The sequence below is a fragment of the Camelina sativa genome, chromosome 9, assembly GCF_030686135.1.
Source record: "Camelina sativa cultivar CO46 ecotype springtype chromosome 9, ASM3068613v1".
In the NCBI taxonomy this organism is placed as follows: Eukaryota; Viridiplantae; Streptophyta; class Magnoliopsida; order Brassicales; family Brassicaceae; genus Camelina; species Camelina sativa.
In genome coordinates, this window is record NC_141888.1 from 28889909 (window position 1) to 28904686 (window position 14778).

At 37.4% G+C, this 14778-nt stretch overlaps 4 protein-coding genes and 1 pseudogene across 11 annotated transcripts; 2 read left to right on the top strand and 3 right to left on the bottom strand.

Moving 5' to 3' along the window:
• Positions 1-996: 996 nt before the first annotated feature.
• LOC104711742 (zinc finger CCCH domain-containing protein 46) lies at positions 997-4695 on the bottom strand. Of its 3 annotated transcripts, none has more exons than XM_087466021.1 (10): positions 4376-4695; positions 4119-4260; positions 2860-3805; positions 2594-2758; positions 2318-2503; positions 2161-2228; positions 1794-2085; positions 1538-1717; positions 1384-1453; positions 997-1292 (listed from the first exon to the last, which is right to left on the bottom strand). In XM_087466021.1, exons 3-9 carry the CDS (start codon positions 3525-3527, stop codon positions 1393-1395), a joined length of 1620 nt encoding a protein of 539 aa, XP_087322147.1. In that variant the 5' UTR covers positions 3528-3805; positions 4119-4260; positions 4376-4695; the 3' UTR covers positions 997-1292; positions 1384-1392. The 3 variants fall into 3 exon arrangements, with proteins under 3 accessions (XP_087322147.1, XP_087322149.1, XP_087322148.1); XM_087466023.1 differs by having other exon boundaries at positions 4119-4230; positions 4376-4667; XM_087466022.1 differs by having other exon boundaries at positions 4119-4254; positions 4376-4653.
• A 1334-nt stretch (positions 4696-6029) lies between these two features.
• Positions 6030-7799, bottom strand: LOC104711744 (basic leucine zipper 24). Of its 5 annotated transcripts, none has more exons than XM_010428485.2 (5): positions 7626-7799; positions 7500-7523; positions 7161-7333; positions 6755-7061; positions 6030-6386 (listed from the first exon to the last, which is right to left on the bottom strand). In XM_010428485.2, exons 3-5 carry the CDS (start codon positions 7296-7298, stop codon positions 6259-6261), a joined length of 573 nt encoding a protein of 190 aa, XP_010426787.1. In that variant the 5' UTR covers positions 7299-7333; positions 7500-7523; positions 7626-7799; the 3' UTR covers positions 6030-6258. The 5 variants fall into 5 exon arrangements, with proteins under 5 accessions (XP_010426787.1, XP_010426790.1, XP_019085701.1 ...); XM_010428488.2 differs by having other exon boundaries at positions 7161-7338; positions 7626-7775; XM_019230156.2 differs by having other exon boundaries at positions 7161-7338; positions 7500-7515; positions 7626-7737.
• Positions 7800-7971: 172 nt separating this feature from the next.
• On the top strand, positions 7972-9170 carry LOC104711746 (acyl-CoA--sterol O-acyltransferase 1 pseudogene; annotated as a pseudogene). The gene has a single exon (XR_015566318.1). The product of XR_015566318.1 is annotated as an acyl-CoA--sterol O-acyltransferase 1 pseudogene (transcript).
• LOC104711745 (hsp70 nucleotide exchange factor FES1) lies at positions 9087-11331 on the bottom strand. Its single transcript, XM_010428489.3, has 7 exons — positions 10864-11331; positions 10669-10760; positions 10435-10585; positions 10221-10348; positions 9964-10122; positions 9701-9886; positions 9087-9613 (listed from the first exon to the last, which is right to left on the bottom strand). The coding sequence occupies exons 1-7, from the start codon at positions 11108-11110 to the stop codon at positions 9401-9403; spliced, it is 1176 nt and encodes a 391-aa protein (XP_010426791.1). The 5' UTR covers positions 11111-11331; the 3' UTR covers positions 9087-9400.
• A 250-nt stretch (positions 11332-11581) lies between these two features.
• On the top strand, positions 11582-12816 carry LOC104711747 (serine/threonine-protein kinase-like protein At3g51990). Its single transcript, XM_010428491.3, has one exon. The coding sequence runs from the start codon at positions 11582-11584 to the stop codon at positions 12644-12646; it is 1065 nt and encodes a 354-aa protein (XP_010426793.1). The 3' UTR covers positions 12647-12816.
• Positions 12817-14778: the final 1962 nt, after the last annotated feature.

Genomic DNA, 14778 nt, shown 5'->3' on the forward strand with positions numbered 1-14778 from the left:
TTGTTTTAGAAAATTGTTTTTAGTTGGTGATAGGATGAATTAGTTAGCAATAAAACTAATTTAAGTCATCATGAAGTTGACATATCACGTATCATCTGATTTTTAAAAAATTACATATCAAAATATTTTGAAACCGATATTTGGAGTATATATGTGGACATGTCTCCACAAAACACAACTTCTGAAATATACATCCCCACACCACATGGCCTGTGTGTTGGCTCGTGGGATCCCATTATTATTATTTTCTCTCCTGTTTTTTCTATTTTCGAAGTTGTTTTTATTCCTTTTGTTTTAGTATATAATTTCAAGTGTTTGTGATAATTTCGTGTAAATTGACCAAAAAGTTATCAGCATTAAGTGTGAAGTTCCGCACAAATAATTTCGAACCATTCCAAACTTTTATAGAATAGCCAATACTAACAATTTTACCTTAAACGAAATCAATTATATATCCATGGCAAGAAGATGATGGCCTTCATATCATACATGAAAGATTGCCTTGGCATTCGTTTGATCATTGGAGAGTGATATAATGAATTGAAAACACTTCCTTTTCCAAGTTTCACATAAGAGAAGCGACATAGTTGTAAGTAGACCACAAGTTACAAAACTATTTTTGTCATCTTGTGTTATAATTCTTGGCACTCACTCTCTCGCGCTTGTCCCACCACACACTACACTGTCCTTTGCTTTTTGCTAAATCATTAAGAATACACATAATGATGATATCAATTACATGCAATATGTCCATTAACATTCATCTTTTGTTTGCCTTAAATCACGGTAATAATAACCATGGATACATCACCTAGTCTTTTTCACACTTTCCACCTCACAAAGTTGCATTTCTAAACGAGGGTACAAAACTTAGTAAACAAAGATTATAGTTGAAGAAAGAAATCACCCAAAGTTGATATCTCTGGATTCCCAAGTTGGAGAGTAGTTGTTAGAGTGAGCGGGTAGCAACTAGCAAAGGACAAGAACACATTTGACTTTTCAAACTCAAATTATAATCTCTCTTTCTTTTTGTATATCTTTAGAGAGATTACACTTCTTGTCCTATATATATATATATATTATATCATATCATATTCATATTACATCATCTTGTGTGGTCCATCATCACATTACACATTAAAACTAGAGAAATGGTACAACAATCTTCCTTCTTTCTCTTCTTCTATCTCGTACATCAAATTACCTGCATTATTTTTTACACCTCTGCATTTTTTTGGTTATTAAAGAGTCTCTATATTATCAGTTTTATAACTTCCTCTGTTTCTCTTTTCCTGCAAACAACAACAATGAAAGAAACTGTTTAACTTTAACACGATTATTGTTTTGTATTCCACCATCCATACTCATATATACTCTTCTTACCTGTTTTGTTTATATCCCAACACGACAGGTTGGTCCACCCCTACCGGGTAACATTCCAATCGGCTGCAACCTATTGAGATTATTCATGAACGCAATGTTAAGATTACCATATACTTGATAGCATAAACATACAGTGTGGTTGAATCTTAAAAACCTCGGCATTTGGTAGTTGAAAGAGTTGAAGGACTCAGAGAGTGTGGAAGGAGTAGAATTATCATCATTATCAGAAGAAGGTGACCATAAATCTGATCCATTATTGTCTGCAGAATCAGCAAACAGAAGCAAATGGTGGGCGGGGGACGCAAATGGACTGTCTGGCAAGCTATCCTCCAACCTGAAACAACCCCCCAAAAGTTCAACCACACAGCTTCAAATACACACAAACAGTTTCCTTGCAGAAAACTCATTACCTCTCTGGTAGATTCATTGTATCATCATCAGATCCTTCTTTAGAACTTCCTTTCCCTTTCTCTCCTCCTTCATACTCTCTCTTGATCACGGACAATGGGCGTGGAGAGATAAGTGATTGGCTGAAAGGATTCGGTGAATGAATGTTGGTAGGGGAGTTGAGTTGGAAATGCTTCTTGACATCAAGAAGCTGCAGATTCATCAGCCTTCTGCTCTGAAGCTCAAGAATCTCTTCTTCAAACTTACTCCTCCACAACACATCTTGAGTGTTGTTGTTATAAAACCCTCTCCCTCCTAACACCACAACCAAGTCAGTATGGCAGTTTCTTCAGTAAATCCATAAAGAAACAAGTTTCAGTGTTTATTTACCTAGCACATCTCTGGGGCTAGAATCAAGGCCTGTTGGGGACAATTCACGCTCCGTTGTTTGGTTAGTTCTACACAAACGGACAAAAAGGGTGGTAAACACAAGGATTCATGGAACAATCAGTCCTAAGTATGAGAGTAATTACAACTAGTATAGTACCTGTATTTGTCAGGGACTTTGCCTTTCTCCTTGTAAGGCTTAACAAGAACTCTTGAATCACACACAAAGTGTGGGTTCCCTTTGGCGAGAATGCTCTTAACAGTCTCAGGATACACAAATGTCACAAATCCAAACATCCTCTTTTGCTGATATGGTATCCTCACATCTTGAACTGGTCCAAAAGTACTACACCCCACCATAACAACATCTTATGTCACACACAAGAACGTACATTCAGACTAAAGAGAAGTTGAATGTGTTTTGTTGGCAAATTACCTGAAGTAATTTGACACATCTTCCTCTCTGAACCTACTGTCGGCAGGGAATGTCAGATAGATCTGTCTCGAAGCTGGACAAGCCATAGCAGAAAGATCAATCCTTTCTGGTCTCCACCTTCCAAGCTTCTGAAGTTCATCTCCTAACATCAAAGCAGCAGCAGCTCTGCCCAGGAAATTTACAGAAGTTTAGAAAACACACACACACACAGTCACAGACTTCAAATATAACTGAACAAATCAAAAACAGTTGAATAAAGGCCAAACCTTTGAGCATCGCTCTGCTGCAAGTTAACACCTTTAGGTGAAAAAGACGGGAGAGAAGAGCGAGTCATGAAGTGATGAGCAAGTCTAGGAGGAACCGAATTAGACCTAAGAAGCTCGATTCTGCTTGGAGAGCCAACCAAATCGGCTCCCCCATCACTGTGTACGAATCTGCAGCTAGCTCCGTTTTTGCAGAAGCCTCTAGCGAAATAAGAACAGGGCACACCTCCAAACCCTAAATCAGAATCACCATACCCTAAGCCGTCCAAAACGCAGCTACCGCTTCTCGCATGCACAGAGCCCAAAAAATCAGTCCTTGGGTTCACATCATCCAAAAGGTCGAAGTCGTTGGTTAAATCCCTAGAAGACCTTCCTCCATTAGCGTAAAAGGGCAAAGAAGCTGGATTGAGAGAAGAGCCACGGTTGTTCTTAGGGCTAATTAACTCCTCTTGATGAGTCCATGGAGACCTAGCCCCGTTCAAGAGACCTAACTCTTTCTTGGCTTTCACTATAACAGAGTGAACAAGAGTCTCGGGACCAAAAGCTAGCCTTATCATCTCCTTTTCACCGTGATCTTGAAGAAGGAGAAGACCCATGATCTTTGATGCGTTTTCAGGGTCTAAGGTTTGGATTCTAGAGAGTACAATCCTAGTAGCTTCATACCCATCCATGGCTTTTCTCTCTCTCTTGGATTAGATGAAAATAGAGTAGTAGTAGAGAGAAGAAGGAGAAGGAAAGAGTGGTGTGTTTTTGTAGAGAGAGTGTTTGTAGTCTTGTGTACAGAGAGGTTGTTGTCGTTAAGAGGTCTCTCTGGTTTCTTGTGTTGGATTTTAGTCTAATGGGTTTTTCAAAGTTTATTTACGTTTTTTTTTTCTTTCTTTCTTTAACAACAAATTATCAAATCCTATCTACTTACTAACCTTAACTATAATTATTTCATCTTTGATTCCTGCGAAACACCAGTAAATAACAAAAGTTTATAAGACGAAGAAAATAGTATATAAAAAAGTTTACTACTACTATATTCTTATTTTTGTTTGTATCCTTCTCGCGTGCTTCAAACAAGAAGAAAGGTTAAAAAAAAATTAACACTTTAAGAAAAAGAGTTGGAGAAAAAAAGGGTAAAGGTAAAATCTTTTTTAGGAAAAAAGTTATTGCATGCCGAAATTTTCACATGGGAATATAAAGAATAAAATCGTAACTTTTTTTTGGGTTTTACTAGTTTTCGAATGAGGAAATAAAAAAACTGTAATATTTTTTACCTGAAAAAAGTCAAAAGGAACGACGACACTTGAAGAATCTCTGTGGTGGAGAGAAGAACATTATTAATAAGGCGCAGCAGTAGAAAGAGTGAATTTTTGTTTTTGCTGCAGCCTGCAGGTGAGAGACTGACCGTTACTGCTCCTTTTGAAGAAAAGAAAGATGTCATCATCAATATTATTAGATTCTTCTATTCTCTATCATCAAAACAAGTTTTTAAGAAGAGAAAATAAAAGAGAAAGAGAGAAGAAGTACGTACTTAAATTCTAAGTTTCAGTGGATCTGAGTAACTGAGTTTTACGAGAAGATATAGATATCTTCCGGATTTGGGGTCTCTGTGTTGTTGTTCTTGCTGTGTGGATCAGGAGAAAAACTCTCTGGTCTTTCACGAGTGGAAGAACAAGAGAGAGAGAGAGAGAGAGACACACACACAGAGAGATAGATAGAGAGATTGTGTAATAAAAACATAAAACTGTTTTAAAAGCAAGAAAGAAAAAAAAAAAAACAAAACAAAAGATGGTTGCAGTGCACGTTCTCTGACACAACCCCAATTTTTTTTTTTTTTTGTTCATTTCATTCGGACAACAAAGCTACGCGCCTGCCGTTGAGATGTGTCGTTGACGCGCCGGTGATTGATATGCAGCCCAGCTGTATCGGCTGGGGTCTCCCACTCTCTCCTACTGTCTCTTTCTCATTTTCATCATCATTATTTTTATTTTATTTTTGGGTAGGGACACATTTTTAAGTCTATATAACTAAAGTATTTGTGTTTAAAACTTTATATTAAAAATGAAATAAAACACCTGATTTTTTTTGGTAATCTTCAACTTGTGTAATTTAATTTGCTTATTTCTTAAAACATGAAACGGCAGGATTTATTATTGTTCATTTAAGATAAAATTTGACTAATTAGGGAAACATAAAAAGCATGTCATGTCCAGCTTAATTCTCTGCTTTTAATCAATTAGTTTGGTGAGACACTTAAATTTTAGTTAGTTAGTAGTAGTAGTACTGTTTTTTTTGCAGTACTGGCTTAAATATTTTTGATTCAATCATTATTGCATGCTTCATTGAATCACATGAAATTAATTAAAACCGTGTCATGATGATTAAATCTGTCTTAATAAATAATCTCATGGCATGTGTTGACCAATTCTATAGGTTTCTTATCTGAATCAATGAAACTAACATATTTATTCTGTAATAGATTATTATGGACTATATAATTATAAAAAAAAATCTTACGCACGTAGTTTCACTTTCACATATTCAAACTTTTGTTTTTGTTTAATAAGATATTCAAAATATGGAGTATATTATATACATGAGGGGGTAGGATTAAAGATGAAAAGACATGATTGTTCTAAATTAATGTAGGGTAAAAAAGAATTATTATTTTTGAAAATTTAAAATTTTCCAAAGGACCTTTTTGTAAAAGAAGAATGACCCACAATGGAAAAAGCAAATGATTATAATAGTTTATTTTTAGGGTGTCAAAAGCAGTGGTCTAGTCTAGTCACAGGAGCCGAGGCACCTAACACCTCACTCTATGATTATGTGTGTGTATTTTTCAATATTTTAAACTCTTTGCTTAATTATTTACCTCCAAATCAAAAAAATCTAACATTGCGGCCTTATCATTGACCCATCCATAAATATTTGATTCGCTTCTAAAATTTTTACATGGGAGAATGATTACTAAATACTATGCGCAAATGTTTGAATCAAATTGAATAAAAACTCAATGATTGGGGTAGTCCATTCCACACCAATAGATTTCATTTTCTTTCTCTGAAAATATGATAAACACATGTATGTATGTATGTATGTATGTATGCATCCTTATCTTATACCGGTTCTTGGGTTTTTCACCATACCCACATGTAGAGAATCTATAAATGGACCCCCAAAGATTTTCTAAGCCCACAATCATCGTCGTACATACAACTTCACAACCCCCCTCCTCTTCGTTTCATATCAAATCTACATCAATATGTTTTGGTACCCTTAAAGTAGACATGTGTGGAGTAAGTTACAATCTGTGTATATAACTATATATTAACTATATTGGACTCCAACCTTTAAATCCCTAATTTAAATCCCATATGAATATATATACACAATACCACAACCCGTAAAAGCTTAATGTGAGAATGGTGGTGAATGAGGAACAAAGGAGTGAATGGCAGCATCATGAAGTGTTTGGCCATCCTCGCACTCCACTCTTGCCGCTTCACATAATATATTACTTGTTGCTACACTGCATCCATCTGTGTGATTACATTGTATTACCATTCCACATAAGTTAAACAAATCGTATAGAAAGAATAGTTATGAATGGAATAGTATTCATTGTTCGATAACCTGATTTTGTGGTTTTTAATCATTCACAACATTTATCAAATTTATGTGTTAAAATTTTTGTATTTCTATAAGTTTTGTTGTTTTTAGCGTTTTGTATAATTCATGAGTAAAACGTTTAACTCAAGTGTTTCTGCTATTCTCTACTTACTATCATCACCACTCTTTTTTATAAGCTATTTACTAGTTCCTCCTCTTTCCATTGCCATTCGATCAAACATATCAGAATCTTGATAACCAATTTCATCTTCTAAAACCAAATAGTAGGAGATATCACCTTCTTTGAACACAAAATCGGTGCATTGCTTGTTTTGCTTCTGATTCGAGAAACCACCAAGTTCACCATCAATCTTCTCCTGCATCTCTACCAAAAGAGTCCGGAGTCTGATGAGTTCGGCTTCCACAATTGCTTGGCTCTGAAGCTTTCTAACCAAATGTTCATTCAGAGTTTCCAATCTCTTAACTTCGTCTTCAAGGTAGGCGGTGCGAGCCTTTTTCTTCTCCCTGTACTTCCTCACTGCCTCTCTGTTCCCACACGACCGTTTCTTGTTGCTGCTGTCAGAATGATCATTCTCTTGCTGATCCTGTTGCAATATAAATAAACACTCATATGTTCCATAACAATCCATTTTAATGATCAGAATCATAATATCAAATATATCAAGCAAAGATGTGTAGTATACAGGGATGATGAGATGAGTATGAGTGTGGAAGCATGTGTGGGAGTGAGAAGCATCATCTGGTCCTGGAGGGTTACAACTGTGAGTGTGGCTACATCCTCTCGATGCTCCACCCCAAACTTCTACTTCTTCCTCATCCATAGTCTAAATTCAAGATCGCCAAAGAAAACAAACACCTGTTCTATTCAAAAATTGTGATATAGAGTTAAGGTGATATTATTAAGGTTAAAGGGGATGATGATGGTGTTGAAGAATATGTTCCTGATTAACATAGTGGATGAATACAACAGTAGTCAACTCTTTAAAATGTTTTGACATGTCCCAAGGAAGAAAAAATCTTACAGTGTTTGGTCGTCTTCTGAAATCCTTGCAAAAGATGAAAGAACCAAAATTCAAAGATAGATAAGATTTTGTGATTTTGAGATTACAGAAAGAAAAAAAGTTTAGAAGAGCCGATGATGATTTTACCTTTTTTTCTTTTCTTGAAACGGCTTTATGACCAAAAATTACGATGGAATAAACCAATTTCGGTGATAGGCATAAGTGCATAAGCCATTTTACCATATCTCCAATGAATAATATTAAAGAAAAGAAAAGAGAATTTGGTTCTTTAATGTCAATTGTCAAATTGTTTTTTCGAATAGAAAAAATAAAAAGAAAGAAGACTTTTCTAATTGGTTTATTTAATATATATATCACACGTCATTATCATAAATTAATCGCAAACACGTTTTGGTGTCAATTTATTTATTTATCATCGTCATCATCTTCTTCCCTTACCGAGAGACTTATTAGATTCAACAAGGCAGAAGAAATGGTGAGTTTCATTACGGCATGGGGTATAGTGATTATCTCACTGTGTTACACTTTTTTCATTGCCAGATTGGTTCCAAAAGGAATCCAACGGCTGATTCTGATCATCCCAGTTTTACTCATTTTCTTCATTGTTCCTTTATTGATGAAACCTTCCATACACTTACTCGGCACCACGGCTTTCCTCATCGGTTGGCTCGCTAATTTCAAGATCTTCCTCTTTGCATTAGGACTTGGTCCTCTCTCTTCAAACCCTAAACCTCTATCTTTACCTATTTTCTTAGCTGTCTCTTGCTTACCCATCAAGATTCAGCTGAGCCCTAAACCTCCTCCAAAATCTGGCTCCCATGGTGGAGGATCCAGAGAGGGTCCTTTGAGTTATACCATTAAGGCGTTTCTTTTGGTTCTTCTCATCAAAGTCTACGATTACAGCAGCAAACTGCCTGACAAAGCCCTGTTGACTCTTTACGCGATTCACATCTATATCACCCTCGAACTCATCCTAGCCGCAATGGCTGCTGTGGTTCGAGCCATGTCCGATCTTGAGCTTGAGCCACAGTTCAACGAGCCATACCTCGCAACATCACTTCAAGATTTCTGGGGGAGACGATGGAACTTGATGGTCACTGGAATCTTACGACCGACCGTGTATGAACCAATGGTCCAGCTGTTCTCCGTCTTGGGTCGGAACTGGTCTAGGGTTCCTGCTATTTTTGGGACGTTCGTTGTCTCCGGGATAATGCACGAGCTCATCTTCTTCTACATGGGAAGGTTGAGGCCAGATTGGAAGGTAATGTGGTTCTTCCTTATACACGGATTCTGCACGACGGTGGAGATTATCATCAAGAAGGCCATTAACGGAAGGTGGAAACTCCAAACAGCAATCAGTCAGTTATTGACACTCGGTTTTGTGATAGTGACAGCTTTGTGGCTGTTCTTGCCAGAGTTTACGCGGTGCAAAATAGCTGATAGGGCAATTGAAGAGTACAAATCTATAGGCACGGTTGCAGCTGAGATCAGGAGCATGATGGCTTCTCTTTTTTAAACTTGCCATTTGCAAATTCTTGAGTGATCTCTATTGTGACAATTTTTTTTTGTTCCTATCACAAAAGTATGTACGTTTCTGCAACTCCTTCATTTACATGGAACACAAATCAAACAAATAATGGAAGTTTATAATACTATACACAAAAGACAAAACATTGCAACCACGATAGGAAACTAGAAGAGGGGAAGAAAACCTCTCAAAAGGCAACAACATGCAAAATTTAATGGAGCAGGAAGATCTGCCTAAGTTACACATTTTAACTCTATCTAAGACAGTTAGACTTGTCTAAAGCTTTTCCAACCAGAGTTAAACAACTCCTACAGCTAAAGCTTTTCCAACCAGAAATTAAAGCACAGGGAGTTGCTTTCTTACTGATCATGGTTCATAAAAGTCCAAGCTTTTGGCGGAAGATCAGTTCCACTTCACCACGAAGGCTCTCGACATCTGCAGCGTAGTCTCTCTTGTCTTCATCCGCCATTGATTCCTCTAGCTGCAGCTTCATTCTCTCTAATGCTCCTTCCAACCCGCAAAACTCTTTGAGAATCTGAGGCTCTGAGAATTTAAGTTGAAGAAGAGTCTGGATTGCTGTAAGAGCCTGAAACATATTTTCCAAGTAGCATATGTGAGAAGGAGATCTATGGAGGAAAAAAAAAAAGATCATGGGGACCTTTTAGAGTTCTACCTTTTCTTGGAGATCAAGGTCAAGCACAGCGGTTAAATCGATCACAGACTTTAGGAACAAACGATCATTGAAAATAGGAAGCTCAGCTTTCTCCGTGTTCTGTAGTTGAGACTCGGCCAGATCACCCACTAAGAATACAGCTTTCCGTCTTAGTTTGATATCCAAGCTTCCATTGCGCATCACATCCTACAGAAGGAAGAAATGTGATTGGTTTTTGTCTGAATCAGAGAAATGATGAACAAAACTTGACATGATGTATTTACCTGAAGCATGATATATCCATGTGCTGCATAAAACTTGTCCTGACCAGCTATATTATTTCGTATCAAGGCAGAAACAGCAAAGAGTGCTTTACCAGCTTCTTCGACAGAGCTGGAGTTTACCATCTTTATCAGTGTTGTTAAAGCCCCAAATTCAAGAACCTGATACCAAATTCACAGTACAAGAAACATGATTTGTTTCAGACAGCTTTTTCTTCAACGACACACGATTCTACTCTACAAGTACAACGAAAACAAACCTGCTCCTGAACAAACGGGTTGTTTTGGCTAGCTTTCCCAAGCACCCACGCAGCTAGTTTCCTCACTTCTGTGTCATCATGATTAAGCTCTCCTGCGACAACTCTAAGCCCTCCTGATTTGCTCAAATCTACACAAAGAGAAGAATGATGAGAAAACCAACGAACAACAACAATTAATCAGACTCATTTAAAACAAAGGAACAGTTCCACTTACCATTTGCATTATCAATCGGTTCAACAAGGATTAATAGTTCCTGCAAAGCACGGTGACGATCTTCAAGAGACAAGGACGAATTTTTCAAGTCATCTATAGCTATTTGCATCAACTTCGCGTCTGATGGCATTTTCAGCTTCTCCACCAGCTCCTGCTCAAGACTACTAGTTTCAGATTGGGATTCCAGTTAAAAAAAAAAGCAGAAACTAAAACCATAGTTCACAAAGTCCGCACCTTTAACTCCAACTGACGCTTCTGTAACTCATCCAGAGACATCTTCTCTGCATCTTTAGCTGCTTCCTTCAATGTCGCAGGATCCGAGTTACCTATTACAACCACCGGAGATATCCAACACAAAATCAGATCTACACACACAAAAAAAAAAGTAAAGAAGAAGAAGAAGAAGAACACTGGGAAAGATAAAATTACCAATAGCCCAGTGTAACATCCCATCAAGTGAAGAGAATCCACCGTCGATTTGATCTTGCTCTCCGATCACAACACCGGAATCTTCAACCAATTCAGCCTCATCTCTCGCACTAGACCAAACCATTCCCCCAGTGGAATTAACTTTCTCAGCTATCGAATAAACCACCAACGACATCCCCACTAGTACTAACATACATCGGAAATAGTTGATCGTCGGCATCTTAGTCTTCCCGGCGTTAGACTTCATCAGTACAAAACAAAGGTTTTAAGGTTTTGGCCTTTTTTACAAAACTCACTTCTTTTGTTTCAGGTTTTTTTTATATACGAAAACTAAACACTCCTTAACAACGTGTCTAACCAATAAAGTTATTACACGTCATCTCATCCATCGTCACCTTCCATCGCGCTAAACAATTAAAAATGCCACGTGGAAGCATCTCGACCGCTGTAACATAAAACTAGGGTGTAAATTGATCGATTTATTAGGTTTATTTATGGTAGCAAATAGATTGATTAATAAACTAGAGGGACGATTTACGAATAACTAGGATACGGCATAATTAATAGAGTCATGACCCCTCCACTTCCTAATCAAATGGTCCCTTAATTAAACAAAAATGACTTCTCACGCCATTAAGCTCCCCAAATACACCTTTCCCTTTTCTTCGTCTTCGTCTTCGTCTTCGTCTTCCTTCAACCTTGTTGCTCTCTCAACTCGATGGGTTATCTCTCCTGCAAAGCCGGATCCGCCATCGCAATCGCCGTCTCATCTTCCTCCTCCAGCAAAGCTACTCCCGAATCTCCCACCGAAGAAGACCGCCCCAGGCTTCGTCGTTTCCTCCATCGCGATCTCGAATCCGCCACAGGTGGATTCGACATCAGCAATCTCCTCGGACGTGGTAGCCATGGAAGCGTTTACAAAGCTGTAATCGGTTCGCGTCTCGTCGCCGTCAAGAGACCTTCGAAATCTCGCGAAATCAGCCGCGAGTTCCACAACGAATTCGAGATTCTCTCCAGGATCCGTAGCCCTAGGTTCGTGAATCTATTAGGTTTTAGCGCCGATAACTCCAAAGATCCGCTTCTCGTCGTCGAATTCATGGGGAACGGGAGCTTATACGACGTGATTCACTCCGATTCCGTTTCGAACTCAGTCCCGATCTCGAGCTGGAGCAAGAGAATCAAAATCGCTCTCCAGATCGCGAAAGCAGTACATCATCTACACTCACAGGAGCCACCGATCATACACAGAGATATCAAATCAGCAAACGTACTGATGGATAAGAGTCTAAACGCGAAGCTAGGCGATTTCGGATTAGCGATCAGATGCAATGTGAACGATCAGAAAGTGAAATCAACACCACCTGCAGGAACAATGGGGTATTTAGATCCAGATTACGTAACGGCTGATAGATTAAGCAGTAAAACGGATGTTTTTAGCTTTGGGATCTTGTTGTTAGAGATAATCAGCGGGAGAAAAGCAATCGATGTTAGATACTCGCCATCGTTTATAGTGGATTGGGCGATTCCGATGATAAAAAGAGGCAAAATCGGTGGGATTTATGATCCGAGAATCGGACCACCAATGGATGTAAGCGTGAGGAATCATCTGGGATTGGTGGCGGCTAAGTGTGTGAGAACGTGTAGAGAGAAACGGCCGGAGATGGAGGAAGTGGTAGGGTGGCTCACGGGGTTGACTAAGTCGGTTAGGTCACGACGGTGGGATGAGTTAAGCATTGGTAACCCGTGTATGATGGTCGAGACGGTTGGTCGACCCGTGGAATGATTTTTTTTCTTATAAAATTTAAATCAAGTGCTTCGCTTTGAAGCCTTTTTTTTTTCTTTTTGTGGTTTGGTCAATTTATTCATTTAACATCTATCATTACATCATTTTTTTTCTCTTATCATAACCTTTTGTAAAATTGTATTTATTTTAGTTATAATAGTTTTGAAAAATATTTTCTATGTTTAGTTTAGAGTGGAAAGTTACTTCAAAGCATTATCAACCTTATAAATTCTAGGGAGATTCTCAAAAATAGCACTAAATTAATTTTTTCTTCCAAACATAGCACATACTTTCTAATTTTCTAATTTTAGCACACAAACTCTAATTTAATATTAAAAATATTTAAGTAAAATATCATCTTTATTTCTTTAAAAATCGAGATTTATGAGATTGATGAAACAGTTTTTATTAGCAACGAGCTCTAACTGGAGAGCGATGAAGCAGTTTCACAAAGCATATGAGTTTGAAGTGTGACGAGTAATTGATTTCCATGAGCCAATCGAGTTCTTACTCCCCCTCCCAAGACCTTGAAGCATTTCAGATCTCTCGTCAACCGAATCTCATCGCCGATCTGTTGTTGTTGTCACCGTGTTCGCATAACCGTATTTTCGTCGCTGATTTGTTCTCGCCTCGCTTGAGATATGATAAGAGATATGTTGAGAGAGAAAGCTGAGAAGTAAGAGAAAAGAATTTCTTCATGGATATCTAATGGAGAATTTGAAGTCAAATATGAGGTTGCATAAGAAGAGAAGGAAGAAAAGGTATATTAGGGAGAAAAAGAAGATGACTCCAGTGGTGGTCATATTGGAAAGAGCTGAACAAGAATTAATTGTAATTAAACGTGATTGTTTTGGGTATAAAAGATAGTCATATTTGATTGAGAAACAGAGATAAGGACATGAGGAACTGATGCAGAGGAGAAGGAAAGCTGTTAGATTTGGATTGGAGCTTTCTTTCTTGTTGCAGAATTTATCTTTTTGATACCTAATGAGATTTTTGCTGGTGAAATTAGAGACTACAGTATGTGTACAAAGCTATTTGGGGTCAATAAAGATGAAAAGTGTACAAGTGATTTAGAATAAGGAGAACAAAGAACATGATGTGAACCTTCATGAATCTATTTTCTGGTATGTTGATTTCATTTGTCTTTGTGCAGATGCAACTCGAGTCTTTGGAAAGATTGTATGGGCTATGAAAAGGGACCATTATGAAAATTTAGGAAGGATTCCGCGAAATTCAGGAACGCTTCCTTAAACTTCAAGATGACTTTCATAAAACATTTAGAATTCACGATGAACAAGGATGGATAATCATAAAACACTAACAAAATTTTGGCTTCATGGTTTTTCTTCTTTTGTTGTATTGCTACTATATATTTCTCCTTATATATTTCAATTCAAACTTTTGTTAATAGCTGGTACAAATCCTTCTATTGATCTTGCAACTGGAAAAACGAGCACCCATCACTCCTTGAAAATTTAGGAAGAAATACACGAATTTCAGGAAAAATTTCTTGAAATTCAGGATGACTTTCATAAAAAATTTAGATTTTAGGATGGTTTTTAAAAAAAGTCTAGATATTGGTAAACACCAAGATATGCAGAAATCCCCTTATCAATGGAAGTAATCTTTGACATATTAAGACAAAACACCAAAAAGAGAGTTAGAAACACATTTATTTTAATTTAGGAAGGATTCAATAATATTTAGGAATGTCACTTTTAAACTCAGGATGTCCTTCATAAACATTTCGAAATATACAAAATCAAACATTCATAAACATTACACAAGTAAAGCTTTTTCTCTTTGTGTTGAGCACACCAATTCTTAACACGAAGTAAAGTTTTTTCTCATTGTCTTGAGCAAACCAATTCTTAAAAATGTCCACATAACTAATCTGAGAAACTCTTCTTTTGGTGTTGCTATCACTACTAGGAGTTGGGATTTCACCAGGCAAATCTATCCTCTCTCCTTCAGAGAAACCTTCTAACAAACCAGCAGTTTCTGCATCATAACATTTTCACATGTTTCCGTTAACACTTTATTTTAGCTGTCATTGAACTTCAGGAAGGATTGTGTGAAATTCGGGAAGGATTTTATGCAATTCAGGAAGACTTTCTTGAATCGGACCA